This window comes from Aaosphaeria arxii, assembly GCF_010015735.1.
Source record: "Aaosphaeria arxii CBS 175.79 unplaced genomic scaffold BU24scaffold_9, whole genome shotgun sequence".
Lineage (NCBI taxonomy): Eukaryota > Fungi > Ascomycota > Dothideomycetes > Pleosporales > Aaosphaeria > Aaosphaeria arxii.
In genome coordinates, this window is record NW_022983482.1 from 214,450 (window position 1) to 242,359 (window position 27,910).

The 27,910-nt window shown below is 50.4% G+C and overlaps 11 protein-coding genes across 11 annotated transcripts; 8 read left to right on the plus strand and 3 right to left on the minus strand.

The window, feature by feature from the left end:
• Positions 1–39: 39 nt before the first annotated feature.
• BU24DRAFT_495495 (uncharacterized protein) lies at positions 40–807 on the plus strand (the record flags this gene model as incomplete). The annotated part of the gene is made up of 6 exons (XM_033534134.1): positions 40–115; positions 183–245; positions 295–315; positions 371–427; positions 480–578; positions 633–807. 6 exons carry the CDS (start codon positions 40–42, stop codon positions 671–673), a joined length of 357 nt encoding a protein of 118 aa, XP_033379618.1. The 3' UTR covers positions 674–807.
• Positions 808–2,141: 1,334 nt separating this feature from the next.
• On the minus strand, positions 2,142–3,411 carry BU24DRAFT_466011 (uncharacterized protein; the record flags this gene model as incomplete). The annotated part of the gene is made up of 5 exons (XM_033532325.1): positions 2,142–2,550; positions 2,604–2,746; positions 2,794–3,015; positions 3,082–3,177; positions 3,232–3,411. 5 exons carry the CDS (start codon positions 3,409–3,411, stop codon positions 2,142–2,144), a joined length of 1,050 nt encoding a protein of 349 aa, XP_033379619.1.
• A 983-nt stretch (positions 3,412–4,394) lies between these two features.
• BU24DRAFT_397718 (amino acid permease) lies at positions 4,395–6,106 on the plus strand (the record flags this gene model as incomplete). Its single annotated transcript, XM_033525353.1, has 3 exons — positions 4,395–4,721; positions 4,774–5,559; positions 5,618–6,106. 3 exons carry the CDS (start codon positions 4,395–4,397, stop codon positions 6,104–6,106), a joined length of 1,602 nt encoding a protein of 533 aa, XP_033379620.1.
• A 492-nt stretch (positions 6,107–6,598) lies between these two features.
• BU24DRAFT_426360 (uncharacterized protein) lies at positions 6,599–7,333 on the plus strand. Its single transcript, XM_033528948.1, has one exon. It carries the CDS (start codon positions 6,787–6,789, stop codon positions 7,048–7,050), a length of 264 nt encoding a protein of 87 aa, XP_033379621.1. The 5' UTR covers positions 6,599–6,786; the 3' UTR covers positions 7,051–7,333.
• A 379-nt stretch (positions 7,334–7,712) lies between these two features.
• On the plus strand, positions 7,713–8,477 carry BU24DRAFT_466013 (uncharacterized protein; the record flags this gene model as incomplete). Its single annotated transcript, XM_033532326.1, has 1 exon — positions 7,713–8,477. One exon carries the CDS (start codon positions 7,713–7,715, stop codon positions 8,475–8,477), a length of 765 nt encoding a protein of 254 aa, XP_033379622.1.
• A 664-nt stretch (positions 8,478–9,141) lies between these two features.
• On the minus strand, positions 9,142–10,897 carry BU24DRAFT_426362 (uncharacterized protein). Its single transcript, XM_033528949.1, has one exon. The coding sequence runs from the start codon at positions 10,611–10,613 to the stop codon at positions 9,510–9,512; it is 1,104 nt and encodes a 367-aa protein (XP_033379623.1). The 5' UTR covers positions 10,614–10,897; the 3' UTR covers positions 9,142–9,509.
• Positions 10,898–11,859: 962 nt separating this feature from the next.
• On the plus strand, positions 11,860–14,910 carry BU24DRAFT_376368 (uncharacterized protein). The gene is made up of 2 exons (XM_033524617.1): positions 11,860–12,154; positions 12,208–14,910. The coding sequence occupies exons 1-2, from the start codon at positions 11,923–11,925 to the stop codon at positions 14,799–14,801; spliced, it is 2,826 nt and encodes a 941-aa protein (XP_033379624.1). The 5' UTR covers positions 11,860–11,922; the 3' UTR covers positions 14,802–14,910.
• A 165-nt stretch (positions 14,911–15,075) lies between these two features.
• Positions 15,076–17,553, plus strand: BU24DRAFT_426365 (PIN domain-like protein). Its single transcript, XM_033528950.1, has 3 exons — positions 15,076–15,267; positions 15,330–15,490; positions 15,541–17,553. The coding sequence occupies exons 1-3, from the start codon at positions 15,254–15,256 to the stop codon at positions 17,523–17,525; spliced, it is 2,160 nt and encodes a 719-aa protein (XP_033379625.1). The 5' UTR covers positions 15,076–15,253; the 3' UTR covers positions 17,526–17,553.
• A 248-nt stretch (positions 17,554–17,801) lies between these two features.
• BU24DRAFT_466017 (uncharacterized protein) lies at positions 17,802–20,108 on the minus strand (the record flags this gene model as incomplete). The annotated part of the gene is made up of 4 exons (XM_033532327.1): positions 17,802–18,185; positions 18,237–18,568; positions 18,627–19,821; positions 19,911–20,108. The coding sequence occupies 4 exons, from the start codon at positions 20,106–20,108 to the stop codon at positions 17,802–17,804; spliced, it is 2,109 nt and encodes a 702-aa protein (XP_033379626.1).
• A 255-nt stretch (positions 20,109–20,363) lies between these two features.
• On the plus strand, positions 20,364–21,161 carry BU24DRAFT_426367 (uncharacterized protein). Its single transcript, XM_033528951.1, has 2 exons — positions 20,364–20,683; positions 20,758–21,161. The coding sequence occupies exons 1-2, from the start codon at positions 20,650–20,652 to the stop codon at positions 20,982–20,984; spliced, it is 261 nt and encodes an 86-aa protein (XP_033379627.1). The 5' UTR covers positions 20,364–20,649; the 3' UTR covers positions 20,985–21,161.
• A 268-nt stretch (positions 21,162–21,429) lies between these two features.
• BU24DRAFT_397725 (UPF0052-domain-containing protein) lies at positions 21,430–23,540 on the plus strand (the record flags this gene model as incomplete). The annotated part of the gene is made up of 4 exons (XM_033525354.1): positions 21,430–21,995; positions 22,066–22,083; positions 22,151–22,439; positions 22,592–23,540. Exons 1-4 carry the CDS (start codon positions 21,815–21,817, stop codon positions 23,538–23,540), a joined length of 1,437 nt encoding a protein of 478 aa, XP_033379628.1. The 5' UTR covers positions 21,430–21,814.
• Between the last annotated feature and the right edge of the window lie 4,370 nt (positions 23,541–27,910).

Here is a 27,910-nt window from a genome sequence, read left to right on the forward strand (position 1 = left end):
ACCACCTGGTCCAGAATCTTCCGACTTTTTGCCTTCGACATGCGTCATTTTACATTTCTCTCAGCTGGACTGCTCGTTTCCATCGTCTTAGCAGCTCCAATTGAAAACAAGAGAGGTATATCTTTGATGAGAATCAATTATTCTTGCGGTGCAGATCTAGAACTGACGACTGGACCTGGCAGGTAATCAGTTGGAGACTATCATCCACTGGTACGCGGATGTTGAACAACCAACGGAGGCAGGCCGTAAGCTACTGCTAACTCCTGATAGTTTCAGTGCTAATCATATTTGCAGAGCCCGAGCCAAAGAAGAGAGGTTTGTGTCGGCATATCTGAAGGTTCCGATGCTTTGTTAACGGGCTTGGTTACAGAACTCAACACAGTAATCAGCAAATATGCGGATATCGATGGGTCAGCAGAGAAGAGAAGTAAGAGATATCATTTGAAGTATCTGAATAATCATACTCAAATTTCCTACAGATCTTAACACGGTTATCGCTTCGTATAACGATGTCGAGGCTCACAGCACCTCTAAGAGAGACGAAGTTACACCAGTAATCGAGGCACCCCCAACAGGCAGTGAGTTACAGGTGTTCACCCAATTTGGCTCTTGAAGTAACGAACGTTTATCAGCACTGGAAACCATTATCCATCATTACGCAGATGTCGAATAAGCCTACATGATAGACATTTCAGATCATCTGAGACTGCACTGATTGTCACAAGCTTATGATTCAGGCACGGAGGTTGCAATTCGGGTTTGGAGGCCTAAGATTAGGAAAGCGCTCATGCACCCTCAGTCGGTCGGACTATTGTTATCCTATTAGTGGAAGAAGATGTCGTGATGAGCCAGGGCCAGGGGGACTCTGGATGTCGGCCCTTAAACTTGTTGGTCGCTTGAAACACTGTCGTTACTGTTGACACAAAAACTGGTTAACCCTTTGAGCCCGTCTTCTCAACTCCCATAATTTTCGAGTCTTCCCCATGTCTTGATAACGAACAAGGACAGCCTATCTCGCATCAACAGCAAGGAGCAATGAATCTATAACTTCTCGAACAATCGATTGACTTCGCTATTGCCTGCGTGTCCGTACCACAGCTACGAATTATTGGCGCAAAGGCTGACAGGGGTTCAAATAACCACCCATGCAATGCTACTGATCCAAAATAAATGGTTACACGGCGAGCATTGGTTGTGGTATGCGAGATCTTCACCTATTTTGCCTGAAATGACCTGAACCGTGCCTCCTGCCCTGCCGACATCGTCGAACATCACCATACGATGCCTGCGGCAACATATATTGCATTCTATGACCCGTCCAATGGCTGACATCAAATACACGACACATTTTTTACACGTAATATAGTCGGAGAAAGCAAACCTGGGGAGAATGAAGATCCTTTTGATGATATGCAGGACCTTGATGACTGATTGAATGCAATCCCCCGATCTGATTCGAACTGCAAGCCTATCGCACTCTAGACAAAGAAGCAACAAGATCAAGCGGGGCAATACGGAAGTGGCTGCAGTCAAGGCTCAAAAGTCGATACTAACAGTTTGGCTTTCGACGATCTGCCGCAGATGGTGTATGGACTCTCTCATTGACAGGGCCGAGAAGACTAGCGTTACCATATCATCTTGACCCTTGCCTATAGGTCTTTCCTAACCTCGCCATTCCCTCGTAATGCCTCATGCAGTGTATATTTCATGCGTTCTCAGCCAGGTCTCAGTGAAGTCACATCATTACGTAGACCTGGTGCGTATTGGCTCAATGTTCGTATACTTAGCGAGATTTCCACTGCCTCGGGAACAACTTGGTATCAGTCACTCTGGCGGCAAATTGTAGGCTACTTTACGCTCGAGGGAGGCACGGCGGGCTATTTTTCTTGAGTTTCGCTAGTCCCTACGCGCCCTCAGAAGCTTACCTGTGTCGTGTGAGCCATGGTTAGTGCACTTTGCCCAGTAGCATGATGCAGGGAGCATCCATCAGTGAGTAAGATTTGCAGAACAATTTGCAAAAATGGTTGTTGAACGATTTTTTCCGCATTCTTTTGGTGCATTCAACATAAGAGAAAATTACAAATAAAATGCTGGCAAGATTAGGCATATTCAGCCACTCTATCCTACGGCCTGATCTGGTATCAGACTTGATGGGGAGGAACAGGCCGGATCCATGTTGTAGTCTCCTCCTTGATTAGACCTTCGTGATCCTCTGAATGGGTGGAGATACGCCTGCTGACATTGATGCCATGCTCGATGTTCGTCCTTAACTTGTAGGAGTTGTTGCTAAGCTGGCTCTTTTTGCTTCGGCTCCCAGATCCTGATCCGTATGCTCCGTTCATTGTTGTGAGTCCATGACTCGGCGCCATCATGCCAGTTTCTAAGGATTCGAAGAATGGCTTTAGAAAGGGTACACAGGCGGTGATGACTGACAGCCCTTGTTCGACCTCAGTGTTAAGGACCGAGGCCCAGAATGCGAATGCGTCGACCTCGACATTGACATGACTGCGACTGATATACACCAAGCGACAGGAAGAGGCAGCGATAGCACTGGTGGAATGTCAGTGACCCGGTTCAGTTATTGCCCTATGCTGTCAACTTACGCAATGCGAGTAACGAAGACTCCGGCTACCACGATTTTAAACTTTAGTCCCATCTGGAGCGTGGAAACAATGTAGATAGGGAATATGCAGATGAAAACATCTGTTAGAATATCGAACACACCGAATATCTGCCAGTAGAGGGTCTGATAACAATCAATCATCGTCTCGACAGCTGCGCTGTTGTACGTACCTGTTTGATGCATTGGCCACTCTGCACTGCCCATCGAGGCTCAAAACACTGGAATGCTGTGGCAAATTCGAATGCTACCAGAATCATTCCTACGAAAGCCGCAAAGATGATTATAGGCGCTTTATGCTCTCGAACAGGAGTGATTTGGAACAAGGAGTGCAGAATGGATAGCTTCGAGATACAAATTACCGGAATAAAGAGAAGCTGAGAGCTGAAATATGTCTTGAAATCTATCAGTATAACAGTTCTCCCTATGATATTTCCTTGAAAAATGCATTTTGTGCTTACCTTTTCAAATTGCTCGAAGTTGTCCCCAATCTCTAGACCTCGAAGAGCGAACTGTGCTTGCATGAAAGTCACAGCCATCTGGCCGACCCCTATTATCTATTGTTGATCAGCTTTTTACGATGCAGATGAGTTGGAATAGTCGCTCCGAACCGTTGCAGCGATAATCAGGTAGTCATCTATCCCCAGTAGCCTCTTCATCGATAACTTCGTGGCCAACCGAGTGCCAACTGCAACAACCATAGCTGCCACCACTAGCCATCCTACAACGATAACCACCTGCGGCGGCGATATCTCAGGATTGGCGATGACAGGTACTTCCGTATCGCTCATACTGGCCTCGAACAAAGGATTTAGGATTCAGCTGAGTCGAGATTGTAGGCGCATTCGACGATGCAAGGCTTGAAACGAAGGATAGTGGCCGATCACGTAGATATTCCAGTCTTCTTGGACTTCTGAGATAGCCAGGTATAAAACAATAGCTATCTAGATGAAAGGGTTAGGATATCTGCACAAAGGTAGTCTAGTTCCGATTTGACAGGTTCAACACATCATTACATGCCTAATAAAACATGACTATGTACGCCTGGTACCAGCGCAGTCGATCTTATATCGGGTATATCAGTGGCATAGAGGTCAATTTCCCTCTTGGCCTGTGTGCATATTTGAACATGGGCCACGCATCGGTAGTTGAGCCTTCTGTAATATATTGCGAGTACATTTCGAGCTCTCAGCTGGTGCATGTTGGTATGCAATTTTAGGCAGGAGAAGATTGTATATTGCTCGACCTCCAACAACACGAACATGCAGAGAAAGAGCAGGGATGTCGCGTCCAAAGCGAATTTCTCGCTGAGGGATCATACTTATTGGACCGGAGATACACACTCCGGCCCTGGTCCAATGCCGTGCAACATGTTGAAAACCAAATCCTCTCCTAAACGATGAGGCACAGCGTAGCAGGACAGTTTCGTTTCCACCCCACCGGTTCTATCGCTTTATCAACTTCATTACGAAGTCGCAGCTTCAGATTCCCCGCGATCCCTGCAGCCACCTAAAATGGTCCCTGCAGTTCATAGGCCGTCTGGAATGGCAGCGAATCCGGCGACCAAGGGGTAAACTGGTTATATGTCTTTCCTCAATATCCATTGTTCCTGCTCCGTTCCTGAAAACGTGGTATCCTTGAGCCGCAAATACGGTTTCTTGAAAATTACTATTGAGCACTGTAGTATTTTGCATTCTTTTGAAGCTCTTTCGTTTCTAGCAGCTACATTCCTTGTTGTCTATTCATTCGCTTCACTATGGGTGAGCATTACGACATGGAAGAGATAGAGGTGCACGGTAAAGGAGAAGTCCGGAACAGATCGAACAGGACTGATCTCTCCGCTGATGGTGATCGAACTGATCTCGCCAACATCGGAAAGAAGCAAGTTCTCAAGCGTCGATTTGGCTTCATGTCCATGATCGGGTTCTCCTGCACGCTTATGGCAACGTGGGCCGGTCTTCTTACCTACTTCGCCGGTCCTTTGATGAATGGAGGATCTGCTGGATCCGTCTATGGCTTCATCTTCAGTTGGTTCGGTGTTATCACTGTCATGTGTTCTCTTGCTGAACTCGCGTCCATGGCCCCTACGGCGGGCGGTCAGGTAAGCCGACCATTCCAACTGGAAACATGAAAGATTCTTACAGCTCCATCAGTACCATTACGTTGCAATGTTATCTCCGGAAAGCTGCCAGAAGATCTTGAGCTATATTGCAGGCTGGGCCACGGTTTGTGCCTGGCAAGCAACTGTCTCTGCCGTCTGTCTGCCACTTGCAACCATCGTTCAGGGTCTAGTGATCTTGAACTATCCAAACTATGCCGCAGAGCGATGGCACGCAACTCTTATGGCATACGCTTTCATCCTGCTTGCTCTTTTCGTCAACACCTACCTAAACAAGTACTTCAACAAGATCGAGGGCATGATCCTGATACTCTACATCATCGGGTTTTTCGGCGTGGTCATTTCTCTTTCTGCGTTGTCTGAGCACATCACTGCCGAGGCAGTGTTTCACTCCTGGAACAATGGCGGTGGTTGGGAAAGCATGTCTCTGGCATGGTTCGTCAGTTTGGCAGCTTTTGCTGGTGCGTTTGCGGGAGCAGATGGTGCAACTCATATGGCTGAGGAGATCCACAATGCCTCCGTGGTGGTACCTCGCTCCATGGTCACCTCTGTTATCATCAACGGAGTCTTTGGCTTTGCGGCTCTCATCGCTATTCTTTTCAGTATCACGGATCTTGAGGGTGCTTTCGCAAGCCCGACTGGATACCCTTTCATGGCCGTCTTTCAGTCAGCAGCAGGCGTCAAAGGCGCAACGGTGATGACATGCACGATTGTTTGCCTCGGAACGTTCGGTTCATGGGCACTTCTAGCTACAGCTTCACGCCAGATGTGGGCTTTTGCTCGCGATAACGGTCTACCAGGGTCTGGTCACTTGTCTAGGGTAAGTTGAATAAGTAGCCTTCGTGAGAACCTTATCATTAACACATTACTCCAAACAGATTGAACCCAAGTCTGCACTCCCTTGGTATGCGATTGCAGTAACTATTGGCATCAACTTCTTGATCCCTTTGATCTATATCGGGTCAGCAACTGGTTTCAATGCGGTCATCTCGCTTCTTGTCAGCTCATTCTACATCTCGTTCGTCATTCCTTGCTACTTGCTCCTTTGGCGTCGTCTATCAGGAGCCATCAAGGAGCCGACACCGGGCGGTGATACTGGCTTCAAAAACACGCCTGGATCTCGCAGATTGATCTGGGGCCCATGGAGGATGCCGAAGATCGTCGGCATCGTCTTTAACGCCATTGCATGCGGTTTTGCAACCATCATTCTGGCGTTCTCCTGCTTTCCCTCCACAGCAGTCGTCGATAAAACAACGATGAACTACAGCTCTGTTGTTACTGGTGGCGTCATAGTTCTTGCCATGGTTTATTATGTTGTTCATGGAAGGAAGGTCTACCTAGGACCAACCATTGAGATCGAAGCATAAGTACCTTACATGGTTGTGTCTTGGTATCATTGGGTTGTTTGTAGCTGCTACATTGTTTCGTTGTATCAAAAGTCCCCCGTTTTTGCATAGAGAATTAAACTCATTCATTTGGTTTCTTTGCAATGCCAATTCGCACATATTTCCATTGCCGTGTCAAAGTGCCTTGACTTAGGTGGCTGTATGTCAAAGATGCAATCTTCCTAGCCGAAGGTAGGACTTGCAGTTGCTCCAACATCAATTAGCCAACCAGATGCTGGGTTCGACCTCCTACATCCCGTATCTTTTCAGCTACAAGGCTTAATCTGGCATGGATCTCCAGCGCATGGGAATGCATTTGCATGTTGCGTTACAAGTGCATAGAAGGACATTTTCCCACGATCGAATTGCGAGTTCTAATCGTAAGAATGCCATAAGGGCTTATTCCACATATCGTATCTACCACCTCAAAGGGGTTGTCGCATCATACCAACATGGCAACGTGCATCCCGAAGCCTCTCATTGAAAGATGTTCAGAATCGACATTATCCATCCATGGAATGATAATGCGTAGCATGCACCAACTCTTACCCTTGTACTGAAACTGCTACATTCTGTTTCTAGAGCATTCATCTTATGTGATGGTACTGCGACCAAGTCCAGAAGTCCTCGCCGGTTCGTCGGTCTCTAATTCCGGCTGAAAAATGTCTTGGGCCTTGCTCTCTGCTTCAGATAAATATCTTACAGCCAATTTTGGAACCCTGTTGCTCGCAGTGAACGCGCAGAGCGAGGCGCGTCAATTCCAAAATTTGGGCAAGAGTATTCCGGCCCTCCGCAAAAGGAATGGGAATCATCACGGCGCCCCGGAGCTGATGGCTTTACGTGACGGCTCCATCAAGGCTTCCCCATTCGTAGCCTGCACATCAATTTTGTACCGGAGGCCTCAAAGCGCGGGATGGCTCGCCTGATAGCTAGAAGCCTGTAGGCAAGATCTCACTTTCTTATATCAACACTCGGTGCAGCGCTCTCGATGTGAGTTTATTTCGCGAATCGCAACGGACCGGGCATGTGTACCAGTGTGCCAGCACGAGATCCTGAAGGTAAGCAGGATGTGATCCAATGGATCGGAGCTTTTGAGGAGACCCGTAGCATGATATTTGAAAGACCACCGTGGCCAACGCGCATTCGTTACTTCGCCATCATGTCCTATCTACTTAGCAGAAAGTAAGGGCACTTTCTGGTGCAGAGCCATGTACAGAATTGGGATGTAAGAGAGATCGACAGAGCTCACCCCAGGTCGGTCTTTGGACTAATATCCAGCCGATCTCGCTAGCTGCGAGATAGCGATACCTTGTGTGAACGAGCCTCAACCAAAAGCTCCCGATGATACAACATTGAATGCACTTTTCTTCAACGGCAACGTTCTTTGCTGAGGAAGTTCGGGCATCTAGAAGTGGTGCTGCAAATTTGTTAAATGAAGACCTGGGCCTGATTTTAGCCCCCACGCCACCGTTTCAACAGCAGGTCGAACCGCGCGGCCGTCCAAAAACAATCTTTCCAGGGCTCTGAACGCAACATCATCACCATTTTGATACCAAACCAAAATCGAGCTTACTAAAGTGTGATGGCCATGAATCCGCGGGTGTCGTTAAATCGTCCATACTATGGACATGTGCGCGCATCGATAGAAATACGGCCAGGGCAAACTATCGAGACCGAAAACCAGCAAACCTACCTACAGATGACAGACTTTGATAAGATTGCCCGTGCAGACCGAGAGCTATCTCAACATACCCTAACCTTCATCGAAGATGTAAAGAGGCTATCAAGACTGCCTGGGAGTTTTCCGCATTCCGCCCTTTTACTTCTGGACTTTACGATAAATGTTCTTCGGCGTGAGAACAGCTGTTTCCAACACATGCTGAACAGCCGTCGAACAAACTTGTATTGGTCCCTCGATCAGGCTTTTTTGAGCATATGCATGGATGAATGGGAGAACCGGGACAGCAACACTCTTCCATGGTCTCAGGGAATTCAGCCTCTCCTTGATAAGATGAACGAAGGCTACCGACGTCTTGGAGAGTGGTCAGAGAAGGACAGAGTCTCCATCGGTCCTGACAAGGACTATCTTAGGGCGCCGTATCACATGTACGCCAAATTCAAGCATACTGTGCCGTTCTATCTCTGCGAGTGGTGGTTCAAGAAGAGTCGGGACTTCCTGGAAGATAGCTTGAAAGCATATTACCTGCGGAAAAAGGTCAATGCCTGTCTGGGTGGGAGACTTCCAATAGAACTGGCCGAAGTGGTCATTGAAGAGGTGTCAGAATTTGAAATGAAGCCTGTCAGGCTGAGGCAACGATACTTCCCGAATTCGAAAGGGAAAAAGAAGATATGAATAGACGGTGGGTCAAGCAAACTGATTGCTCTTAAATGTATATACCCTTTGAATTGGAACCATGTTCTGGTGGATTACAATGAAGTCAGCTATTCTCAACTGGATGACCATTCTAAACTACCTACTCCCGCTACTCGCTAAAACTTTCTGAACTTCTCGTACTGAATCCCTACCGTCCCTGTCTGACATACAACTATGTGTCAGAAGCTCTCCAGAGACCTTGGAGAATCCGAGAATAGCCCAACCCCGCGTCGCTTCTGTACACAATCGACCAACGGCCATCCTCGCTACGGACCGTAGTTCAACTTCGCTACCTCCCCAGCCTATCAGACATGAATTCGTTCGAATACACCCCAACGAGTCATGAGATATCGCGCATCTTACATATGTCTCCCCGCACGTTTCGTTCTGAGGTGGAGAATCCTTGTCACGCGGCCTTGGCTCGGGGAAGCACCATTCACCCTGGGCGTCCAAGATCAGCAGGCCAAGCGGATCCGCTCGCGATCCAGCGATGCGCCGTCGAAACTGTAACTTGACAGGGTTTATAAAAATAATGGATTCGGATGTTCGCTGGAGCCGAGGAACGTGGCTTGCACCCTGGTCATGGAATTAGATATCACAATTCACAATTCAATGCTCAAATTTGATGTAGGTAAGGTTGAAAGCTGATATTTTTTAGGTTCGTTGGGTATAATATTGCATGGATTCTGGTCAATCAAGTAATGCCTTGGTCAACAAGGTCCTGCGAAGAGTTCGCATTACTTGGCCAAAGTAAAAGAAAGAAGAAAAGAAAGGACAAAAAAGATGAAAATCAAACGCCGTAAATCGAGCCAAGTGCCATCCAGTGCCATCATTATCTATTGTGACTGACAGGCACAGCCTAGGCTAGTCTGTGTAACAAAATGAGCCGTGGTCATTAGAAATTCCGTTCCCGCGCGCTAAACAATGATCGTGAAATTCTGAATAGAAAGAGGAAAGTGCCAAAAGTAGAACAAGAGATCCGGGGAAACAAATGAAAAAAGAAGGAATGGCCTATTTGACGGGTGCAGGTGGTTGGGGAATATTCTCAGGATTCTCAGGGACGTTTGGCTGAGGTGGTTCAGTGACAGCAGGGTTTGGGGCTTGGACGACAGAAGAGGTAGTCACTGGTTCGGGGATGATCTGAGGTACGAACGATTCTACCAATGGAGCGTTGATAGGTGCACCGGCACCCAGGTTCTCAGGCGCTGGTTTAGCAGTATCCGATGGTGCTACTGCTACTTGAGTGCCCGTGAAAATAGGGATCTCAGCACCAGTATAGATAGGATCGTTCAGATCGTTGACTGGCTGTACCGTCTCAGAAGGCCCAGGAAGAACTGGGGTTCCGATAGTTGGCTGCTGCCCATTGATAGGAATGGAGATGTCGGTTTGGCTGCTGGTTGGCGCAGATGTAGGCGCAGTGGGGACAGGTGTAGGAGCAAATAAGTCGTGCAAAGCGTCGAAGAAATTGGTATAGGTGGTAGTCTCGGCAGATTGAGTTGGCGAACCCTCCTCATTGGACTTTTCACCATTATTGCACCATGGCGGAGTGAGAAATCCAGTCCAGCAGGGGAGATGATATTCGGACCGTCGCCTCGGTGCCCAGTTCTCTTCAACCCCTTTTGAAGCCGAAGCAGTGGGGAATACTTCGGGAACCCCCGGCGCTTTGAAATAGTCCAACGAATCGGTCGGGAAAGCCGCACCAGACCCTGTCGGGTAGAGTATCCTGCCTCCACTGCCAGTTGGAAATACGCCAGATGGGAAGACACCGGGTGGTGGGAAGATGCCCTTGGTGACTGTTTGAGTCGGGAGCACATCGGATAGGGACACGCCGGTTGGATATCGGTCTGATGGAAAATGACCGCTCTCAAAGACGCCTGATGGGAATGGCCCCAATGTGAATTGAGGAAATGCGGAATTATCTGTGGTCGTTCCAGCGGCGGCCGTTCCAGCGGCTGCCGTTCCAGTGATCACGGACGTAGCAGAAGTGGATGTCTGTGAACTGGCACTGCCAGAACTAGGTGCATCGGTAAAGAGCTCTGGCGGTGGAATAGCTTCAACCGCAGCACCTAGGAGAAGTGCTCCTGCAGAGAGGATAGTATATCTAGAATGAAACATGCTGCAATAAACGAGAGTAACAGTTGGAAATGCGGTGAGTCGAGAGAGTCAGATCAGATACCGGGATAGATGCTTGAAATGACTAAGGAGAGGGTATTGAGGTCGAAAGGAGGAGAACTGTTTGAGAACTGCTGATGATGCTTTACTCATACGTGGCTGCAAATGCCTTTATAGATATTACCTTGGGGAAGCGAGCACATGCTGCTTTCCAGTTGGCGTGAAGGAATTCAACTCTGCGTAAGAGGCACATTCCTATGCTATCCTGAACCCCCACAAAATCTTCCTATACACATCCTACTCCGACGATATGTATAATATCGCATGAAAGGAACCAAAGGATTTCTTGTAGCATGGCCGAGCGTCAGATCGGGAGGATGAGGCATGGTTAATCAAGGCGATTTGCATCAACACCAGGAATTCTCCGAGTGGCATGTTCGTCAGTGCTTGAAAATAGTACCAAATCGAAGAGAAAGAAGTACGTCTAGACAAACTTTTAGATGCCTACTAATAGAGCACCCAAGATGTCTGCATAAGAGGGACTAGGCTTCCATTCTCCAGGCTCTTGTCCAGGTTCTCGTTAGTTACACTCTAAAGATTTACTGTCTTGGATCTTGGATTATTTAAATCGTCCATAACGCTATCTCTTGCTGCAGAAATGACATCACATGGGCTGGTATCCAACGAATCTCACAATCTCGAGTCCGTTTATATGGAAGATTCGTGCAGGAGCGCCGAGCCTCCATCCGTTCAAATGTGGGAAGTCCAGCGGCGTAGCTCCTTCGGAATCCTGGGAAATCCTCCTCCGCTCCTGGCGAGTTCAACCAAAGGGTCTAATTGATGCGGAGAATGAATGGAAGGAGGAATGCTTAATAAAAGGAAGTCCGGCATCCTAGGCCTCCCTGCCGCAGATGGACCGAGGCTTGCGAGGATTGAAGAGCATCCACCAACGGGGAGGAGAGTCTCGGACGAGAACTTGGGTATCCCGCCGAGTCCTCAAACTAGGCACAGGGTACGAGGTAGTTAGTACGAATACAGCGCTTGGAGTATGCACAGAAGCACAGAAAAAAGAAGCCAGAGGCACAGCACATCAGGTGTTCGGCCCGATGGGGCTGGGATGATGGTGGATGGGATGTGTCGTTTAAACCTCCCCGCATTTATCAGCGCAAAGTGGAGCTACCAGAACACGTGCGGGGGTGTTACGCTATCCGCAGACAGCTCCGGTCTTATCGGTTTGTCCATCTTTCAAGCGCACCTCTCTCCTCTTTTCCATTTTTTGACTGAAAGTCCCGAGTCGAAGTCGCACACCGAGATGAACTTTGTGGACGCTCAACCAGCTTCGTTCCTCGATTATGCGTGGACTACGCCCTCCGACAACAACCCTAATAAACCCGCAAAACCTTCCAAGACAAGTCGGAAGCAGAATCGGTGTTGCGATCAGTGCAGGAAGGGCAAACGAGCGTGTGACGCAGCCATCCTAGAAGACTCTCTTCTGGACAAGAATGGATCGAGCGAACCAAATCCTACGGTGTTTCATTACAGTGGTGAGTCGACACTGCCTTCCGACCCCTCTTAAATCCCTTATCTGACTGGTCAGATGTCTTCGGGCCCCTAGCACCTTGTAGCAATTGCGAAAAGACGAAGAAAACTTGCACATTCGAATGGCTTCGATCACAACGAGTGTCACAAGCGGCACCACAACAAAATCCAGCACCACCAACAAAGCGACGCCGAAAGAGCAGCCCCTCAAAGAATGCGCCGAATGATGTCGTCGAAGCTGCACCTCAACAGCTGCCGTCAGCTGCCCCGCCGCCCACTGTACCGGATGCGGGTGGAGACTTTGTGGCACAAAATGAGGGCATGGACTTCGGTTTGACATTTGCCGATATACCCATACCCTCATTTGATTTCAGCCATTCTGCGTTATCGACATACCAGCATGCACCTCTCATGTATGATGGTTTAGAACATACGTTCCGCAATGGCAGTAGTAGTTATGATGGCACCCTGGTTGATGAAAGCGATAATTTCCTGGAGCTGGACTCTGGAAAAGGATCGTCGTTCGACACCTCTTCAGAGAGACTTTCGGAAGGGGTCGAAGGTAACAGTCCCAATGGGGATTTAAAAGTGCAGAGCTCAGAAGAAGCTTCGACTTGTAATTCAGCAATGGTACGAATACCAAGAAAACGGCGACGACGAAGTTCTTCAAGCTTGCTTTCGGACCGGTTGCACAACCCTCTTCTTTCGCTAACAAATAATCTCTTTCTATCCACCAATAGCACATTTCTCACCGAAGGCTTGCTCAGGATATATCACGACAGTTTCGAAAATGCGCTTTCCTGTTGGTTGACCGAAAGGACCTGTCCTTACAGTAAGGGGTCCGAGGTGTCACTAGCTAACGATGCTGGACCCGATTGGAACCGGATTTATTATCGAGTTTTCCGCCTGGATCGGTTGGCATCGTCGATACGTGGTCGAGCATTGAGTTTCAGGGAGGATAAAGCCTCTTCGAAAGCCCTCAACTTGGCGATCTTTTCTTTCGCAACACAATGGGCGCAATCGAGTCAAAGGAGTAAGGCGAAATATCCATTCCATAGCGACGGCTCCGATGACAAAAGCACTGCCTTCAGCGGGAACAATGGGATCCTCCCCATGTACAGCGAGTTCGATCGCACACTTCAGGTCACGGCATGGAACGAGGCTCGGCAAGCGCTACAAGAGGCCAGGGAGATTGAGTCGTTCCGAGTAGTACTGGCGCACATCGTATTCTCATTGACCCAGCGACCCCAAGACCCGATTGAAGATCCTGCAGCTTCAAGCGAAGCCTCTTTCTCGATGTCTAATGGAGTGTCGACATCGACAGGATACGATACGGATATGCTAAACACCTCGTCGAACCAGCAAGCCGACACCTCAGTGGACGACTGCGAAGAGCTTCTATCCAAATTAAATTTGACGATCGAATCAGAAGATCCTCCAATTTATCTGGAACAAGGATTGAGGCTGATCCATTCCTTGAGGTCACGCATGGCGATTACTGGCACAATGAACAAATTATCACGGAGAGCGAGGTCTTCGAAGCCAAATCCCAATCGATTGACTGCGGCGGACAATGCGACGGTGGATCTGCTATTCTGGCTTGGTGTTATGTTTGACACAGTGTCGTCAGCAGTGCACAAGCGACCTTTGGTGGTACCCGATGAGGATAGCGATATCTATGCCCTCGATCCAAGGCCTGCAGATGATGCTATCTCCGATAACGGCCCACTAGACTCAAGGTCTTTAGCGCCCGCCAGCGAAGGTCTTTGGGATGGATATCTCTTCGCTCGACAGCGGAAACGATTGTCTGCTGCACCTGTCCGCTGGCCTTGCTCTTACGAACAGGCCGCAGCCGTACTTTGCGATGCCGCACCAGTAAAAGTACTCCTCTTTAGGAAGATCACTAGGGTGCAAACCCTCTTGTCTCGCAATGCCCGCGGCGACCGAATCGAAAAGGCCTTGAAAGAGTCACTGGACGTGTACAACCACTGGAATCAGCTGTACGCGCCTTTCATCCGGGACTGCATCGACAACCACGATAGCTTGCCACCACGAGTGCAATCATGGTACATCTGCCTAACCGGTCACTTCCACCTCGCAGCTTTGCTCTTCGCAGAGCTCGTAGAAATAATCGACGACTCTGAATTGAGCGTCGAAACCATGCGCCAGTCGCGAAATTCGTCTAAATTCATCGCCGTATTCCGTGCGAGGAACTGTCAAACACTATCTGATCTCGCGCAATGTGCGTGCCCACGGGAAGGGGCGTCATTCCCCAAATCCCAAGATTTTCACTTTGCAGTTAATTCAGCTGCCATTTTAACCGAGCCGTGGACGGCAGTATTAATACAGGCATTTGCCAAAGCAGGAGTTCTTCTTTTGGAGTCCGAGTCATCAGCGGTCACGTCTATTTCAAATGTTGTACATCAGGAGGATTCTTTCAGGCGCGCGGATGAATGCGTCAAGGCGTTATGGTATTTAGGGCGCAAGTCGGACATGGCTCTCGCTGCTGCACGTATTCTTGGGGACGCTTTGAAGCAACGTCGAAAAGGAGTTGAGGAAAAGCTTAGCGATATGAGTTCCTTTTTGAGGCCTGAATTGTGGGAAGGCTACGAGGATATGGCGGACCCAATGTCGGTCGAATGTGTTTCATGAATGGCTAGACAAAATCAAAGTTTATCTGTGTGGTTTCCCAACGATTGGTTGCGTTGCAGCACATTCGTGAAGCCGAACCTTCATTTGAAAGAATGGATGATTGGATGTTAACATCAACGCGATATTCGTGCTAGGAGATCCGTCTAAATGCAGCGATTGACGCGAGACACCTTGGTGATTGTATCAAGCTAGTCCTATAATGTTGATGTCACGTGATAGCGCGTTCCGCTACTACCCCTCAGAACAAGGTCTCCATACCCATCCAGTGTCCACAATTGCAACTATCAAGCCGTTAGATTGGTGAACTATTGACGTTCAGATCGGAAAGATCACCTAATTCAAGTTGGACGCATATGTGCTCTGACTGCGACAAACCCTGGAGTATTTCCCTATTGAGTACCCTTCACGCGTCGAGCGCTTAACAAGCGAGTTCTATTCGCCAAATCTATCAAATGGGGATTCTGGCGTAAGTGTCCGATACAGCTACGATCAGTGTGGAGACATCGTTCGCTGACTTGATAACTGTAGACTATGGGACTTGATCAAAGATCAGGACCATAGTATCTCAACGGCCAAGCTTGCTGAAGACTTCTACAAACAACATGGCCGACCATTACGAATCGCTGTCGACGAGGCTGGCTGGCGATTCAATAACTTAACGCCTCAGCAGGTATTCGTTATTCGAGAAAGTAAGTTGGCTCCACACGCCCACTTGTCATATATACTTACGCGTTGAAAGAGTCAAATCAGCCTTACCAAGGCATTGAGAAGGCAATTTTCTACCGTCTATGCCATCTTCTCTCGCTCAATGTTCATCTTATGTTTGTCTTCGACGGGCCGAGGCGTCCTGCGAAACGGGGTCGAAATGGCGGCTCGAAGATCGATTACGATCAGTTGCGAGTACTCAAAGAACTTCTTCGCTATTTTAAAGTCCCTTATCACGAAGCTCCTGGGGAAGCTGAAGCAGAATGTGCTCGATTACAGGCACTTGGTGTCGTCGATGCAGTCTGGTCTCAAGATTCCGACACGCTGATGTTCGGATGCGACTTTCTCATCCGGGATGATCGGGTAGCAAAGTACAAAGACGTTAACAGCCGATCGAAGGACAACACGAAGAAAGGCTATGAAAGTGTCCGAGTGGTTCGAGGCGAGGATATCCGCAGGCACCATACATTGGATCGGGATGCTTTGGTTCTGTTTGCAATGCTAACTGGTGGAGACTACGATATGACGGGACTACGAGGTTGCGGTGCATCTACGGCCTTGAAGATTGTGAAATCAGGAATCGGTACTCTGCTCCGTTCTGCAGAGACACAGAAAGATTGTGGAATTTGGAGGGAAACTCTTGTATTTCAGCTGCAGAATGCTCCTCGCGCTGGCATGATTAACGTTCCCATGAATTATCCAGACATCAAGACGCTCCACAAGTATAGTCGACCTACGGTCTCCCCCGATGAACAGCTTTTGAACCTACGGTGTCTTAAAAGTGGATGGAACAAGCCCCTCGACGAGCTCCAGTTGTTGGAGGTGACAAGCCAGCGGTTCAACATCTGGGGAAAATTCTACATGAACTGGGTGGCTCCAGTACTGTTCACACGATACCTAGTATCAAGGGATCCCGCTCTACCTCCTGAAAACATCCACAATGTCAAAATTGTCCGACCACGAGGGAAGAATAAAGAAGAGCAAACCGATGAAACCAAATTACAGCAGAAGGTGACCTTCTCTCCGTTTAGTGTATCTTCACTCCAACGAAAAGACTTCGAAGGCGGCGAAAGAAATGGATATTGGACGGGCACGGTGGGTCAACCGTTTGACCCAGATCATCGCGTCCAGTGGGAATTTCCAATATATCTGCTCCGCAAAGTGCTGCCCCGAGACGTGTTGGAACCCTCAGCACCACCACCCAAGACGCCAGCGGGAGCAGGCAAAAGGCGCAAAGCCACCGACGACAACCAGGAAGCCGGACAGAGCTCGACAGCATCGAACAAACGGCAAAAGCTAGTCGAATCCCTTGCTGCCATCAACAGAGACTTGGGAAAACAACGAGCAGCACAAACATCCCATCAAGCAGCGAAGCAGAAAATCCCTTCCAACACCTACAGTTCGCCCATCCCAGGACGTCCGCAAACTTTCCAAACCCAAAATCCCTCGTATTCATCCCCTGCTTCACGGCTAGCTTCGTTCTCGATACCTGATTACGATTCACTCGAACTCCTCCCAGATGACGACGATGACGATGACGACTACGCGATCAACTTCGCGGACATTGAGGAAGCCTACCTTCAAAGCATGGAATCAAAGGCATTTATAAAAGACCCGAATTTCATATATGACGATCGAAGCTTCTTTGACACGGGTTTTCCCTCGCCTCCAAGCATGCGGGATTCTACTGGTTCGAACAACACTCATTCTTTCAGAGCGCCGGTAGCTCAGCAAGAAAGCCAGCATCGGACACCTACCATCCACCGTGCAAATGCGTCGGGAGCGTCAACAGCGGGATCGAGCTCAGTTCCGGATCTGGCAGAATTGCGCGCAAAACGTCTTCAGCATCTTTCCAGGGGAGCGCCGCCAAAGCCACAGGCAGGTAGAGATTGTGTTAATCTAACAGGAGATTCAACGTCTCAATCTTCGGGGCAGTCATCGAGGCAAAGTGGAGATAGGAGTATTCCGGGGCCTAGAAAGGAAAAGGAAATTGAAGTCATAGACTTGACTGATTTATAATATTTGGATAGAGTTTCATGTTATGTAGAAGGTTTCATTAAAGACTTCAATGGACTGGCTTCCTTGCTGTCATATCGTTTCACTTTACTGTGCAATTAGTAGTATGACAGCCCAGCGAACACTCCATAAGCAAAAGTAAACTCGTCAATTGGAAGCCGGCAATAGATATTAATTCAGTAGTAACTGAGTTTTAGAAGGGAAAAAGGGTATATATCCATTACACCGCCCATCCAGCCACGCGAAAGATTACAAGGAGTTGTTGTTACAGTATTACGATTATTGGTACAGGCAATGGGCCATCCCATACCCCGTATGGTTGCTTTCATCGACGAGCACGGTCGCGGCTCCGACTGCGGCTGCGTGACCTACTTCTATCCCTTCGCCTGCGATCCCTATCTCGGTCTCGGTCTTTATCTCCATCGCGGTCCCTGTCACGATCTCGATCACGATTTCGATCTCCTCTATCGTCGTTGTTGTCACGACCAGGTAGGTAGCGATCTGAAGCATCGAGGCGTGAAGGCCTAGCTCTGTCGTAACCTCTAGGCCTGAAGTCTCGGTCGCGGTCCCGATCTCGATCACGGTCCCTGTTATGGTGATGGTCGCGGTCGCGGTCGCGGTTACGAGATCTACTACGTTCGCGATCATTGTTGTCACGAGGATCTATCCCCTTTCCACGAGCGCCGGGCACGTATCTATCAATGCCATCTGGACTTCGAGAACGAGAGCGACGATGTCCACGCCGATCCTGCGATCGGTCTCTACGACCACCGCGAGAGCGAGAGCGCGATCGCGAACGTCGTCGGTCTCTGTCGCGGCGTGGTGAGGGACTTCGAGAATCAAATCGAGACTTGCGGCGACTGGAGAAAGTCTCGCGGGAAGCGCTCCTATCAACACGCGAGCCTTCGCGGCGAGAACGCTTGTCGCCACGGTCATCTCTGTCTCTGTCCCGGCGTCTGCTATCGTCACGGGCGCGATAAGAGTAGCGGTCGTCATCGCGTCGCGACCTGCGTTCATCGGCTCTGCTGGCCCGAGATCGCGAGCGACTTCTACTGTGTCTGCGGATGCTCGATCTCCTATCGCGGCTTCGAGATCGAGGATGACCTCGAGACTTCTCCTCTGGTTTGGCTGGCGGCGGAAGATCGAAGCGCGAGATCGGCTTCTTTTCGTCGGCCTTCTCAGAGGCCGGCGCGTCAGGCATCGGAGTGTCTTCATCCTTGGAGCTTTTCGAAGATTGTTCCGCAGCACCAGCATCTTGCTTCTCAGGCGATTGAGTCTTGTCTTGTGCTTTGCTGCTCCGTTCGGGAACAGGATCTCGTGGGACAAGTGATTTAGGAGGCAAAGGTTTCCGCATCGGCGGGTCCAGAGATTCTGATCGTTCGAGCGCTGGTCGCTGTCTAGATTTCTTCATCTGCTCACTCTCCTGAAGAAGTGCTTGCAGTGCTGCATCGTCGTCGACCTTGATATCGTCGAGATTGACCGGTTTAGGGGGTTCAGGGGTTTTCGTCCTTGCCTTTGCATTGCGCCTATCAGCGCCACGACCACGGCTTCTGCTTCTGCTTCTGCTTCTGCTATCATCTCGGCGACGGTCTCTGCTCCTGTCTCTGCGACGATCTCGACTGCGGCTGCGACTACGGCTACGGCGACTATAGCGGTCACCGTATCGTTCCGAATGCCGCTCACGTTCCCTTCGGATACGCTCCGAACGTTGTGCTTCCCACTCCTCGTCTTCCTTCTTTTTGCGAGCTCGCTTCTCCTCTCGCTCCTTTTCGATGCGCTCTCGGTCTTGACGGCGACGCTCCTCCTCTTCTTTCTCGCGCTCCTCCCGTTCCTTGCGCCTCCTTTCGTCGCGTTCCCTGCGCTCTTTCTCACGAGCAGCTTCCTCCTCCTTTTCACGACGTCTTCTCTCGTCTTTCCTGGCCTTCTCTTGTCTCTCCTTTTCGAGTTCCTCTTCGAGTTCTTTCGCCCGCTTTGCAGCTCTCTCCTCACGGCGAGCATCTGCTTCACGGATGTAGTCTTCGTCAGCTTTGCTCCCGCGCTTTTCCTCTTCTGCAGCAAGCTCTGCACCGATTTCCTGTACCCTATACTCGCGCATCTTTTGTATACCCTGGGAGGTACAAAACTCGTCAATCATCTGATTCAGGGAGGCAGAAACATCTTTATAGATGTCGGAACGCTCTCCAGCACCCTCAATCAGCGTTGCTGCGAGTCGCGGGTCCTTGGACAATAATGACGGGTCGCGATCGGTCTCACGATCGACAAGTTCCTCGATAGAAGCAAGAAGGGCGTCTTTAGCGGGCTATTCATGCCTTCCATTAGCATCTGACATGACCGATTTCGAAATCCTCTCATGATTAAATACCAGAAGAAGGGAAATGAAACACTTACGGAGGCCTCGAACTGCGCGAATATCTGCTTTCGCATCGCGTCGTATTCGCCCTTCTTGCGGAACGTGTGGTGCAGGCCATCGATGGCTGATCGCTTTGTCTGCGAAATGGGGAGATCAGAAAGCTTGAGCTTCTTGCGTGGAGGTAATGCTGGTCCCTCGCCGTCCAGTGGAGGAGGGTTCTGGTCGACTTCTGCCATGGCAGCTGCACCAATTGGCCAGTCAAATGTGAGTTATCTTCTGTCCTGCAGTGACGTGTCGCGTTTTGCTCTCCAACAGTAGATTGTTGGAGCAAAAGATGCAGGGGACGGAGCTGCACGGACGTAGCTCCCGCGTTAGGTGATTAAGATATTTATGGATTGAGGGTGGTCGACAAGCTGCTGTGTCACGGTCGAACTGGACATGAAATAATGAGTTCATACATGGACGTCTCTCTTGCGGAACATTATTCACCAAATTAAGCCATGTTTTGGGGAGATGTGAGGGAGTATGAGTATGAAAGAGAATCAGAGACGTGAACTCCCTTGCCTTGGCGTCACATGATGCGGGTGTGGCCCGAGCTTTCTCGTTGGTGAACCTCATTGATGAAGCATGGCCCATCCAAGTAGGCCGAACAGTAACGCGATCTCGCCGCCCAAACGCCACTCCTTGCCTCTCATTCAACGATCAATCGCACTCTATAACAGTCAATCGTAGCATCGCGGCCAGCGAATTTCCCCCTCGGCAAACCAATCTCACACAATGGTTCACAAAGTTCTCTTCTGGAGTGGACTCGGTAATTCTCTCTCCACACCTCAGCGGTCCCGCTCAGTGACCTTTGGAAACGATGGCTGATTGAATGATATATAGGTATCGGAGTACGACTATGGCAGCTCGGCATTGAGATGCGACCACTCTTCAACAAGGAATCTCTCTGGGTCTACCCGGTCTACGCAGGCCTCGGCGGCAGCTTTGGATACTGGCTTATGGGCGTTGAGCAGCGACAGTTCAGACTCCTCGCCGACCGACGAGAGTCTTTGATCGAGAAGAGGGCACGAAGGAAGGAGAGGGAGGCCGCCGCTGCCGGAGAATCATAAATCGACCCTGCCCACCGTAATTCAAACATCGGCGTGGGTAGAGAGAGGGAAACGACAGATGCGGGGACAACCGAGGATTGATCATGGGCGCATAGACATGGCTAGTTGGACTGGCGCGTTCGTTATAGCTGGTTGCGAAGCATGGGATATATTGATGCTACCGCCTGTTGGAGAGGGGCGAGATATGATGGAGCTGAGAGGATACAGTTTTTTCTTTGAACTCCTTTCGAGCCTGAGGACTCGATTGCTGTATAAATTCCTCAAACAACCAATCAAAAATTTCACATCATGTTCTTTTCCATCGAACAACGTGATCGTTCATTCCACTTTGGACTACCAGACTGCTTGGTAATGGGGGCTCGCTGTATGGCCCAATAGGCTCACGTTCCAGCCACGAGGCAGCTTATCTGCAGAAATCATATGAATGACCTAGCAAGCCTGTGTAGCCCACTATACACAGAAAGGCAAAGATTTGATAACCACTACGTTTATAATAGATATGGCGGATGTTACCGTTACCGCATAGGCAGGCAAGCATCGGCATCATCAAAGCGTCTCAAGCTAGGCCAGATACCATCCCGAAGCGGCAACTCCATGATGGCGGAGATCGCACAGTCCCATCCACTTCCACCGGATGCTCCGCCCTGCTGAAGTTCCCATCCGACCATCCTATAATCTAAAGCAAAACCGTGTCCTATTCGGCTCCATTCGCACGCCATATATAAATCTGAAGGATCTGGCTTCGGACGGGACGTCGGAATTTTCAATCCTATCAACGTCACTCCCCAGGTAAACATTTCAACTTCACAGATAAACGGTCCCCACATACGATGAGCAGCCCACCAGGAGCACAAGGAATCGTAGTTTTCTCGGGAGGAAGCGCAGCGAACAATCTCGTCGACGTCTTCAAGACCGTCAGGGAGAACAAGAAGTGTCCGCTGAGCTATGTGATTCCGATCAGTGACAACGGTGGTAGCTCGAGTGAGCTGATACGCGTATTCGGCGGCCCTGGTTTGCCTTCCCCCAGCGATCGAAAGATTGAAATTCATGGAAATATTTGTGTCTGACTTTTTCTTTACAGGTATTGGCGACGTAAGGAGTAAGTCGACATTCTCATCTGCTCGACAATCTGTGAACTGTGTCTAAATCTCGTGTTCCCCACCCAGGTCGCCTGGTCCGCCTTATCCCTGATGACCCAGATCACGACGACAGTGAGAAGGCGGCTATCAAAGTCTTCTTCAACCATCGCCTTCCCAAGGACAGACTTGCGGCCAAGCAGGAATGGCTGCAGATCATTGAGGCTGATCATGCCCTCTGGGCGAACATCTCGACCGCTAAGAAAGAGCTTATCAGATCGATTCTCAACGTCGTCAATTATGAGATACTGCAGAGACTGAGGCCCAGCTCAGCGTTCGACTTCAGCAGTGCCAGCATCGGGAACCTTTTCCTCACAGGGTCAGTTGCAAAATCTCGTAGACACGTCCTCCTCCTTCAAGGCTTCACAAACACCTCAAATCTTACGCCATACCACCTCAACAACAAACCATATATGAACCCCCTATCCAACCCTTCGTCCGAATCCAAACTGACATACCCCCTCCCAACAGCGCCCGCCTCTTCACCAACTCCCTAGAATCCGCAATCTACCTCCTCTCTTCCATCTGCTCCGTCCCAAGCCACACCTCCGTCCTCCCCGCCATCTCCTCAAACTTCACGCACCACATCCGCGCCGGCCTCGCCGACTCAACCTTCATAACCGGCCAAAACGCCATCTCGCACCCCTCGCACCCCTCCCACCTCGAATACCCCTCCACCACCTCCTCCCCTCCCACCAGCACCAGCACATCCGAAACAGAATACCACGACACAATCGAAGACGCCAACCCCCCGGGCTCCCTCCCCACCCTCCGAAAACCCTACCTCACCTTTTCCAAAACCCCCCCCACCCCCACCTCCGACGACCTGCCCGCCCGGATAACACGCATCTGGTACATCAACCCGTACGGCCAAGAGATCCGCCTCGCCGCGAACCCGCGCGTGCTCTCCGCGCTCTCGTCCGCCCAAGCCGTCGTCTACAGCATCGGCTCGCTCTACACGTCGATTGTCCCCTCGCTGATACTGCGGGGCGTGGGGGCGGCGCTCGCGAGTCCGCGGATACGGTGTAAGATACTGGTTTTGAATTCGACGGTGGATAGGGAGACGGGGCCGTCGAGTAGGCCGTTTAGGGCGATTGATTTCGTGGGGGCGGTCGCGAATGCGGCGGCGCAGTCGCAGTCTGTAGGGGGAGGGGCGGAAGGGGGGAAGGAACTGGGGAGGGAGGAGTATGGGAGGTATGTTACGCATGTTATACATCTCGCCGGGGAGGGGACGCCGGAGGTGGATAGGGGGGAGTTGCAGGGGCTTGGGATTGAGTGTTTGAGGGTTTATGGGAGGAGGGTCGAGGGCGAGGGGTGGGTGCGGTATGATGAGAAGGCGTTGGTGCAGGCGTTGGAGGTTACGATGGGGAGGCGGGAGAGGGGGATGGAGAGGTTGAGGAGGAATACGCTTGAGGGGTAGGGCGGGTGGCACTTCGTGATCATGTGTGTATATATTGGGCGAGGTTAGACGTGAGAGGGTGGGATATATCAAGATATTGATTACATTGTCGAGTCCGCCCGCAATGGGCGGCGACCTTTTCTTCTCACTACACGCTGCTACTCCTACGATACTCCTCCCTCTCCGCGGGATATTCTCTGCACTGGAATATGTCAATGTGAAAACGCTATGCCATTTTCCCGCCTTTCCCTCCTCCACACATCCAATCTCGAATCCTGCACTCTATATCGCCGTTCAACGTCCAATCCTATGATTGGAAAAACACCGCTTGCACACATCGAGAAAAGGGCAAGGGAAAAAAGGGCCACAGTTTATCCGAGAGCAACCGCTTATGCAAAAAGAAATGAAACCTGAAGAGAAGAAGAAGAGGAAGAAGAAAGGTGTATCTCAAAATTAGAGGAACCCTCATGGGGCAAAAGGGAAAAAGCTCCCGAGAGAAGAGAAGTTGACAAAGGAAAGGAAATAAAAGGTATAGAGTAAAGTGAGAAGAAGGTTCGATTTCTTTCCACTTCCTTTCGCTAGGGGATTGGGCTTGCGGAACGCTCGCTCATAATGCTCTAGACTGGGTGGAGGAAAGAACAGAACAAGTCAGAAGTGTAAGTATTGTAGTGTTGATGATGGTTTGGGTGAGTAAGAGGTGGTCGAGTTCGTCTCGTCGTCGAGGTTATCTTCAAGGAAAAGGGAATAGAAGTGGGGTTAACCCCAAGGAGAGGAAGGGTCCGCGTGGGATGTGCCAAAGTAAAAGAAACGAAGAACAGTGTCGCAGTTCTGGGTATGTGGTTTACAAAACATGTAACAAAAACGACAAGTAAGAAAGGAGAGGCGCTGCCAAATGATGTAAAGGTTTTGTTGTGAGTGGTTGCTTATGCACCTTGGCTATAAGCCAGCCAAGCATCATGAGCTTCTCGAAGGACTGTGATTATCGTTAGCAGAGTCGAAAAGGATGTTGAGATGGAATGCTTACTCTGAAGGACCTGCGCTTGCGCCATGTAGGTTTCACAAGCACACTGCAGAGTCCGACCGTCATTGAAGTCAAGCACAACGCTATTGGGCAATTCTTGTCGGTCCTGGTCAGGTGCGTATGGAGGACGGAATTCAGTCAAATGGAATCGCTTTGTGATTCCCTTAGACTGCTCGTTCGACTTGGACAAGCTGAGTACAAGGTTACCCGAAGCATCAATCTCAACCCATCGGCGTTTCCACAACTATGATACTGTTAGCGTACATCAAACCAAAAGGCGTATTCAGCTTACCAAAGTGTCCGGAAATTGGACGTTGAGATCACCGACTTGAACAGATGGCGGAGGCTCCCGCAGGGAGGGGAGTTGAGTCGAAAGGAGGTCTTCAGGTACTGAGCTAACATTCGAGTTCTTTCGAGAAATGGACGAGATGGAAGACATGCGTTTGAACAGCTTGCTTGTTCTGGAGTCCTTCTTTTCTTTCTTCTCCTCGCGCTTCTCTTCAGTGCTATCGAGACTGTGTGCCGACAGACTTCGTGGAGTCTTGACGTCTGACTTCGACTCACTGAGGCGTCGTCCAAAAGATCTCCAGCTGCTTTCAGATGAAGATCTAGGAAGAGCAGAAGTAGGGGTAGGGACAGTGGTAGGGGCGGGAGCGGGAGCAGGATCCTTTGAGTGCGAAGAAGACGGCGGCCTGGGCGAGGTCGGCTCCACCTTTGCCTTAGACGGGCTCAAAGGCCTTGGTGATGGTAATCTTTGGTGATCGATGGTGATCTGGCTCTGCTGAAGCTCCAATGGTGTGCTTTCATCCGGCATCGTCAAAGTGGGCCTCGTAGCTCTGCCGTCTCGAATGATTCGAGCAGTGACTTGAACTGTCTCGGGTTTGCGCACACCGTGCTGGGGACTATAGGTTGGCGACCCATCTCTGGATGGTGGAGGCTGTAACACAGATTGTCGGTCAGACGACGGTGCATACGGAACATTGATGAACGAAGTACGATTAAGGCGTTTGACGGATTGCGATTCGGGAGAAAGCCCGGAGGGAGGGGTTGCGAAGAAGGACGATTTGCGCTGAAGGATCGAAGCAGATTCGGGAGTCGCAAGTGAACTTACTGATGCAACCGAGTCCCTGTTAGACTTTTCCGCGAGCGCTTTGATCCTCTGCGAGATGCCGGACGAGACATTGATCTTCTTTGCTACTACCGCAGTGTCTGAGTTAGAATGGGGGAGCCACGGCCCAGAAGATTTGCGTGGCATCGCCTGGTCGGCGGGCATACCACCAGTCCTGTATGGCTGGGATACAGATCTTTCAGACATTCCTGAGATTGAGGACTTGCGGGGAAAGACGGGAGTGATGGGTGACTTGGAAACCGAAATTGGCTTCGCTTCTTCGACTGTTGCACTGCGCAGCTCTTCCATGAACGAGTCATCTGAGAGATACTCCGCTTCGGAGTTATCTGCAGAGATATGAGGAGTGGTCAGCCCGTTTACCCCACCTTCTACAAAGCTGTGCCTCTTGGTGGTGTTAAATAGCCTGGAAGCCCGCTTTTCTCTTATTTGGTCGACATCATCCTGCTGGGGATGCGAACCCATTGGCATGAAGATTGCCGATTCGCGCTTCGATCTTCGGCCTAGCTCGCCGGGCGGCATAAGTACCATCGACTCCCGTTTGCTTCGCCTGGTAAAGACGTCGTCTGAAGCAGATGTTTGGATCGTGGGGATAGGCGAAGCGTCCTGCTGGACTGTCACCTCAAAAGAGGGGATCGATGTTGAAGATTCAGGTACAATTGTCGGTGAGCTTTCGACGGACTCCTTCTCGGCTTGCTGCAATAATTCCACACTTTCCCCTGTCTGCTGGGTGGGAATCTCCAGAGAAAGCGTCTTCTTCTCGTCCGGTTCAGGAGTCTTTTCGTCTTCCGAGACTGATGAGGGTCTTGTCGATGGGGCGGCAGAGGATCCCTGGGTCTGTGCAGAGGTTGGCGAGCACGCAGAGGCAGCCGATTGCAGATCGTCCGATTCGAGGTGACCCGCGGTCGTGTCGAGCGCAGAATCATCAGCTGCAATAGAAGGTTCTGGTGTTGCAATCGGTGCACCCTCCTTTCGTTGGATTACAGTCAAAGGCCGATCCTCCTTGGGCTCCATAGAGGAGGCGGCGTCAAATGGTTCTGTGCTAGGCTCGTCTAGCTGTGGTTCTGGGCCCGGGGTTGGCTGCGTAGTCGATTCCGTATTTGCCTGGGGGAGTTCCTCTGCAGAGATGTCTGCAGGTTCTCGAGGGGACGATGTCAGATGTGGTTCTGCAGGTTCTCCAGAAGTTGTTACCGTTTCAGTATCTGTGGGGCCATCTGGATTCGTTTGCAAAGGCGGTGTGGTAGGCGGATCGGCAGGCTTCTCATCTCCGATAGTGTCACCGACATTTCCACCCTCCAATCCTCCGTTGGAAACTTTCTCTTTTTCAATGTTTTCAGACTTCGTTTCGCTGATTGCTTCATTATCTTTCGCGGCCTTCTCTTGTCTGGCCTTCATCTGCTTTTTACGAAGTTCCAGGGCCTTCATCAGCCTTTGTTTCTCTGGTGTGGCCCTGTCTCTATGGCTACTATGGCTGTGGACCGGGAGGGATCTGACACTCATTGGGCTCTTGGGAGGAAATCCTGGAGATGTAGGAGGCAGTGGGAATTCTGGCACCGGAGGAATCGGCGGGGGTGGAGGGAATGCAATGCTTGGAACGACGCTGGAGTCCCTTGATTTCGGCCTCTTGGGTTCCACGTTGCTCTTCCTGTTGGCGACCCGCATGCCGGCAGGCAAGCTTGACACAGGCCTAGCTACATTCTGGGTACCACTTCCCGAAGTATGCGGTCTCTTCGAATCCAACGAGGGCCTGGGTCTTGGACCAAGTTTGACTTTTGGTTTGTATTGGGCGTAGATCTCGGCGTAAATGTCCGCCATAGCTGGGCGCGCGGTCTGGGAGGAGAATCGGGGGTCAGGCCCATGTTCGAACAGAGAATCGTACTCCTTCAAGCTGTCTCGGTAGCTGGAGGCTTTGAATTCGGGATTGGCATGTTCGGGAACACTCTCTATGGTGGTATGTGATACGGCGCTCCTTGGAACCTCAGCCGTTGATGAGCGGCTGAGGGTAGTAGTGAGAGGGGGAAGCTCCGAGGGGGCTGCCGAACTTTTGGTGTTCGTGAGAGATATCCCAGTAACGGTATCTTTGGACGAAGCAGCCGTTGTCGGTCGCGACATGGATTGGGACTCTACCGAGGGACCTGATCCTTCCTCCGCATCCTCGGTGATCTCGTCCAGCTTGCGCCGCGATGAGCTACTTGAGGAGCAGTTTGAGGGGGCAGCAGTATGCAAGGAGCAGGCAGCCGCGAG

What these genes read in the sequence shown, in the direction of transcription:
- BU24DRAFT_426360 (XM_033528948.1), top strand. Translation starts at nt 6,787, where the DNA reads ATGTCTTGGGCCTTGCTCTCTGCTTCAGATAAATATCTTACAGCCAAT.
- BU24DRAFT_426365 (XM_033528950.1), top strand. An exon ending in GGTATTCGTTATTCGAGAAA is followed by an intron (nt 15,491 to 15,540) that starts GTAAGTTGGCTC and finishes ACGCGTTGAAAG; the next exon opens with AGTCAAATCAGCCTTACCAA.
- BU24DRAFT_426362 (XM_033528949.1), bottom strand. Translation starts at nt 10,613, where the DNA reads ATGTTTCATTCTAGATATACTATCCTCTCTGCAGGAGCACTTCTCCTA.
- BU24DRAFT_426367 (XM_033528951.1), top strand. Translation starts at nt 20,650, where the DNA reads ATGGTTCACAAAGTTCTCTTCTGGAGTGGACTCG. An exon ending in TCTCTTCTGGAGTGGACTCG is followed by an intron (nt 20,684 to 20,757) that starts GTAATTCTCTCT and finishes AATGATATATAG; the next exon opens with GTATCGGAGTACGACTATGG.
- BU24DRAFT_376368 (XM_033524617.1), top strand. Translation starts at nt 11,923, where the DNA reads ATGAACTTTGTGGACGCTCAACCAGCTTCGTTCCTCGATTATGCGTGG. An exon ending in TACGGTGTTTCATTACAGTG is followed by an intron (nt 12,155 to 12,207) that starts GTGAGTCGACAC and finishes CTGACTGGTCAG; the next exon opens with ATGTCTTCGGGCCCCTAGCA.